The sequence below is a fragment of the Nicotiana sylvestris genome, chromosome 11 (genome assembly GCF_000393655.2).
Source record: "Nicotiana sylvestris chromosome 11, ASM39365v2, whole genome shotgun sequence".
In the NCBI taxonomy this organism is placed as follows: domain Eukaryota; kingdom Viridiplantae; phylum Streptophyta; class Magnoliopsida; order Solanales; family Solanaceae; genus Nicotiana; species Nicotiana sylvestris.
Window position 1 is genome coordinate 40,172,313 of NC_091067.1, and position 5,925 is coordinate 40,178,237.

General features: G+C 39.0%; 1 protein-coding gene across 1 annotated transcript; it reads right to left on the reverse strand.

Annotated features, from left to right (window-relative positions):
* Positions 1-865: 865 nt before the first annotated feature.
* LOC138880956 (uncharacterized) lies at positions 866-1,703 on the reverse strand. The gene is made up of 2 exons (XM_070161143.1): positions 1,291-1,703; positions 866-1,193 (listed from the first exon to the last, which is right to left on the reverse strand). The coding sequence occupies exons 1-2, from the start codon at positions 1,701-1,703 to the stop codon at positions 866-868; spliced, it is 741 nt and encodes a 246-aa protein (XP_070017244.1).
* Between the last annotated feature and the right edge of the window lie 4,222 nt (positions 1,704-5,925).

The window sequence follows — 5,925 nt, forward strand, 5'->3', positions numbered from 1 at the left end:
CCAAAGGCTACGACCATACTAAAGACTATGGTCATATAAAGGCTACGACCAAAATAATGCAGCTCGGAGACGTCCGACTTCTGCTATAAATTAAAGGCCTTCAAACATTGAAACGGTTAAAATCAGGCTACCCTCGGCAAAAGCAAAATATGAAAGGCTTCGATAAATTCAGCCCCCAAAAAATCTGAGGGCCTCGATAAATTTAGCCCTCAAATAATCCAAGGGCTTCGATATCATCAGCCTTCGGAAATAAAGAGGTATTCAATAATGTTTACACAAACAAATTACTAATAAGGTTCCGATACGTCGAACCTTCAAAAAACCCAACGGGTACAAAAATACATGCTAAGGCATAACTAAATTTTCACTAAGTCTTTTAGTCGAAATGAGGGAAAAATTATATATCCATTTTAGAGGCCGAGACGGCCCAACTTAAAGAGCCTAAGGGCCAACTTTAAAGAGCCTAAGGGCTTATATATAAGAGCCTAAGGGCCAGCTTAAAAGAGCTTAAGGGCCAAAAGCATAAAAGAGTCCGAGACTTCGTTCTCACTCAGCTCGGACCCAAGAGTCCCATTGTTCCAAGCTCGCATCAAATTGACTTAAGCTTAGCTCGAGGATTATCTAAAACCTTAAGGGGTATTTTATTGAGCAATAAAAACCTAAGGGATTATTACGTTCTAAGTCCAAATCGATACTCGAGTTGATTATTTGAATCATCAGAATCTTCCACAAATGAGAGCAAAATAAAATTCAACACAAGTCGAGGATAGAACAAAAAAATGCTTTATATTCATAAGGGAAGTTTTACAAAACATATTTACAATGCCCGCAAGGGGCCTTTGCACAGAAAAGAAAAAAAGAGAACCTAATCTATTGTAGGGGTCATATCCCCAGGACCGCCATCCTCAGGAGCTGCATCTTCGGCAGCTCTATCTTCGGGAGCCTCCTCTCCCTCAGGAACATCTTCTTCACCTTCCCCGGATCCACTCACTACATCCTCATCATCGGAAGAGACAAGAAACCTGGCATCGATTTCCCGCGCCTTTGCCTCGGCTATGTCTTCGGCAAGGTCGAACCCCCGGGCATGGATTTCTTTGAGAGTCTCCCTCAGGGCTTGGCACTTGGCCAAATCGTTGCTCTGTTTTTCCCTATCAGAGGCCTCCCTCAACTCAGCTTGAATGGCCGCAGCGTCCCTTAAGTATACGACAATGAGCCGCAGCCTTCGTCTTCTTAGTTTCAGCCTTAGCCTATACAGCTTCGACCCAGGCTCTAGCTAGCTCTGCCTCAAACTCCTCTTTTTTCTTGGTTTGGGCCAGACCCTTCGCTTTAACGCCCCGAACTTGAGTCTCAACCGAGGCCAGTTGGGCTGTGGCAACTTCCTTATCGGCAGCAAGTTGATCCATGCTCTCCTTCCATCGATGATAATCAACTTTGACCTGATCAACCTCGCCTCGGAGCTGCCCAATCATATCTAGCTTTTGCTGCAGCTGAGATATCGAAGTCTTAGCCTCTGAAGTAGAGCCAAGAAGGCCGTACTCTTTTAAAATCATAGTTACTTGCTCATCAAGCTCGGACTTATTTTTCCGAGCTTTGGCCAATTCGGCCCGGAGATCCTTAAGCTCCTCTTCCTTTCTGCTACAGAGGAGCCTCAAGGCCTTCTCTTCGCCCGAAACATTCCTAAGCTCGGCCTCACATTGACTCATCTCAGCTCTAAATTGGCGATGGCATATACATAAAATGAAGATATATCAGTCAAAGGAAAGAGAGGAAAGAGAAAATTACAATGATGAAAGTAATTATTTACCCGAGAAAGGAGATGTCGAGCCTCTTCGAAGATGGTGGATGCATCATTAAGGTCAGTGGCATCCTCGACCCCAGCAAAGCAACCCTAAAAGGGATCTTCCTCGAGGACCTTGCTCGGATTGGGCATATACAGAGTGTTAGCTTCTTCGATTGCCCCCTCGGAATGAGTTGGCAAAGAAAGGGAATGACCTATTATCGCGGCCCTGAGCTCTTCACTCGGAGCGTTCTCATTAGCTTCAGGGGTCTCTGCATTTTCCCCTTCAGGTACGTTTGTGGAAGGAGGAGGAACGCTCTCAACCTCCGGGGACACGGGGGTCTTGCCCACATCCTTCTTTGGGGTTCCCCTTCAGTATCCAATTCTTAGTTATTCATCCATTATTCTTTTATTTTCACCTGATGATGATGCTTAGTTTCATTCAAGCTGGGCGAAGTAAAGCCGCTTCAGTATCTATAGCTGCAGTGAGTGTTACTTTGTAAATACATGTGCAAAGCAGGACAGACGACAACTGGATGGAAGAACTCGAGGAAGAAGCTGATGGATTTTTAAGATTCACCTTGTTTCATAATCGTATTTATGTACGTTTCCCAGTTATCTCCAAATTAAATGTTATATAAGGATATTACCTTATATAGAACAAGAGAAAGAACTTATTTTTCTTTTTGGGTAGATTAAAAGATTAAAGGGACCGAGCATGAAAGTGAACTCGGTTGCACTGGCTTTTCCTATTATGTTTCCCGTACAACAGGTTACGGTCTCAAGACCTGTTAGCCTACGTTGGACAAAAATTCCAATATTCAAAACTGAGGTTATGGTTCCAAAATCTCACCGGAGGCAAAAATACTCAGATGATTTCTTTTCATCTATCCAAGCCATGGGAGATAGCAGCGTAAGCTGGTCCGGACACCACGATTATGGTTCCGAATCGTTCGTTAGTAATAAAATTAGCTTTCGAGTCGTCGCCCTTTAGTTTAGGTGGTCAGTAAACTACACTTTTGAAGAGATTAGGAGATCGGTACCATAAAAAGTGAATACAAAAAGGTTTGTCTTGAAGGGATTTTCAGGTGGAAAGTTACCACTGACACTTGTGAGCTCTTTTATTAAAAGAATCTTAACTAAGCTTAGACACACATTCTGGAAACGAATTTTTCAAAGATGTACATTCTCCGTTCCCAATATCTGGTCAACTTTTTGCTACATGAGGAAGGCTACAACCCTTGGCAGAAAAACCCCTGAAACTCTATGTCCTAATCAGAAGATGGTTCAGAAGACACCATGAACAACAACAATCCAATTACGCACAAAAGCGATCCAATAAAAGAATCAAAGGTTTTATCACCAATTGGTTATGTGGGATTGATCCTGGCATGCAACTTTATTGTTATTTCAATCCCATGTTCCAACAAAGATTTCATTGAGATAGAACAATATCAAGGCACCACTAGTAGTGACGATAAAAAAATGGAGTGTGCAACTTATTTAGAACCTAGATAATCCCATTCACCAACATCACTAAAACAGAGAAATCCCTTTTCAGATTTTGCAAATTTAGAAGCTATATATCTTTTTATATTCCAAAAGATTGAATTTTTAATGAGAATTCAGACTAGAACCCCATATCCATCTCAGGGTTATGATTGTGAAAAACTTTCAGCTAACTATATTGAACAAATAAAAGCAGCAAGAAAAATTCATGGCCCAATAGTCTAGCTTACAATCACGTGATCTAAAAGGTAGAAAGGCCAAATACATAAGCAGATTCTTGAACGTAAAAATTGCACTAGGTGCCCTATTTGGTCTCCCCCATTTAACCTATACATATATTTTTTAAAAGTTTTAACTTGTACCCACTTTTTAAACAACTTCAACCCCCTTTGTTCTTCTTCTTCTTCTTCTTCTTCTTTCTTCTTCTGTTGTTGGTGCTGCTATGAATATATGTTGAATCCTGATGACTTTTGACTTTGTATTTTCCTATGGTTTCCCTCAGTCCTTAAATTTTATTGAACGAGCTTTGAAAATAGGTAGCATTGTAGTTGTACCACTTAGTAACAATCCAATGGCTGAATTTTCACAGCCATCAAATTACAAGATTGTCTATGTACGAAAATTTGATTCAACTATTGTAGCCATGAGGAAAACAAAGAATGCCTCTATCAGCTCGTTCCCATTCAAAAATTGCTCAACTCACATTCTTGGTTTTCTTGAAACTGAAACTGATCAACTAGGGAAGGAGCCCAAGAAATTATAGAAGCCTTTTCTTGATCTTGTGATAAACAAGAAATTATAAAAACTCACTTTTATAAAAACTTCAACACTAAATAAGCTAAAGTTTTTACAAATGAACTAAATAACTTCAGCATCTCTGCTGAAGTTTTTGAAAAAGCTTATCCAGGACAAAAAAAAAACTTCAGCTTATTTAGTGCTGAAGTTTTTATAAATGAATTAAATAACTTCAGCATCTTCTGCTGAAGTTTTTGAAAAAGCTTAATTACAAAACTAATGAATCTAGGACAAAAAACTTCAGCTTATTTAGTGCAATTACAAACAAAAACTTCAGCAAATAGAGAACAAAACTTCAGCTACTATGCTTAAATTCAGCAATTACAAACAAAAACTTCAGCAAATAGAGAACAAAACTTCAGCTACTATGCTTAAGTTCAACAATTACAAACAAAAACTTCAGCACACTTGGTTCAAACACACTTGCTACTTCAGGCATGTCTACTAAAATGCTGATGTTTTGCGTGATTGCCTTTGCTACTTCAGCCCCGTATGTTGAAGTTATGCGAAAAAGCGGGTACGCTTGCAATTTTTTTTCAAAGCGGGCACAAGTTAAAATGTGATCCAAAAAGCGGGTATAGATGTAAATCCCCCTCCTTGAACTTGGCTGAATATTCCACCTAGAGTAGACACCTAAATTTTACCTTTGACCATTTGAACACTCCATCTCTACTTTCAGTGTGTCATTTATAGCCCGTTTGGCCAAGCTGCAAAAATCAACTTATTTTGAGAAGTGCTTTTTTTCAAAAGTGCTTTTCTCAAAAGTACTTTTGGTGAGAAGTAGTTTGTGTTTGGCTAATTAGTTTGAAAAGCACTTCTGAGCAGCAATTAGTGTTTGGCCAAGCTTTAAAAAACTGCTTCTAAGTGTGTTTTTCTCAAAAGTGCTTCTCAAAAAAGTGCTTTTGGAGAGAAGCTATTTTTTTCTGCTTCTCCTCAAAATTATTTTTTTTCCTTCCAAAAGCTTGGCCAAACACCTCAATCTTTGGCCAAAAGTGCTTTCGACCAAAAAAAAGAACTTCTGGCCAAAAAGAAGCTTAGCCAAACAGGCTATTAGGCACCTCATGTTCAAAAAAGCAACAAAAGAATAAGCGTGTAGTTCACGCACAATGATCTGACAAAAAAATCAATGAAATAAAATATAAAAAATATAAAAAGCAATCTCCTTTTCTGTTCTCCCCCCCACCCCACACACACACCTCTTCTTCTTCCTCGCTGGAGGACACCGTTGCATCTTCTTCTCCCAAGCTAAATAAATACCCAAATAAATACTTTTGAGATTTTTGTACTCCTCTTTTTGTTCATTTTCTTCGTCTTCCCACCATTGAAACTGCTAACAGATCATTCACTTGTCTTCTTCCTCCCTTCTACTTCTGGAATGTTTTCTTCTTTAATTTTCCCATCATGGATCCATTAATCACAACCATGGTTATATGTGTTGGGAATAAACCCCCACAAATAATATTCACAGTAATAAAAATGGAATAATAATGTAGCACCGAGATACGGTAATTAACAAGAATAAAAGAGTAACAACGACATCAAGAGTTTTACATGGAAAATCCTTTTGAATAAGGGGAAAACCACGACCCGAGAGGAGCAATTGATATCACTATAGCAAGTACTTTTACACTTTGTAGGTCCGAGTAAAATATTCCAAAGATAACTACAATACTCAAAGAAATAACTCTCTTTTGATATTTCCACCTTACAACAATATTGCTCACACTCTCTATTTTTCTTGCAGACTATTTTCTTATACCTTGTATGTGATGCCTCACTCTTTCTTTCTCTCTTTGTTGGTATGTTGGAAAAAAATAAAAGAGCTCTCCTTTTATAGGAGAAAA

What these genes read in the sequence shown, in the direction of transcription:
- LOC138880956 (XM_070161143.1), bottom strand. Translation starts at nt 1,703, where the DNA reads ATGAGTCAATGTGAGGCCGAGCTTAGGAATGTTTCGGGCGAAGAGAAG. An exon ending in CAAACCAAGAAAAAAGAGGA is followed by an intron (nt 1,194 to 1,290) that starts GTTTGAGGCAGA and finishes CGTATACTTAAG; the next exon opens with GGACGCTGCGGCCATTCAAG.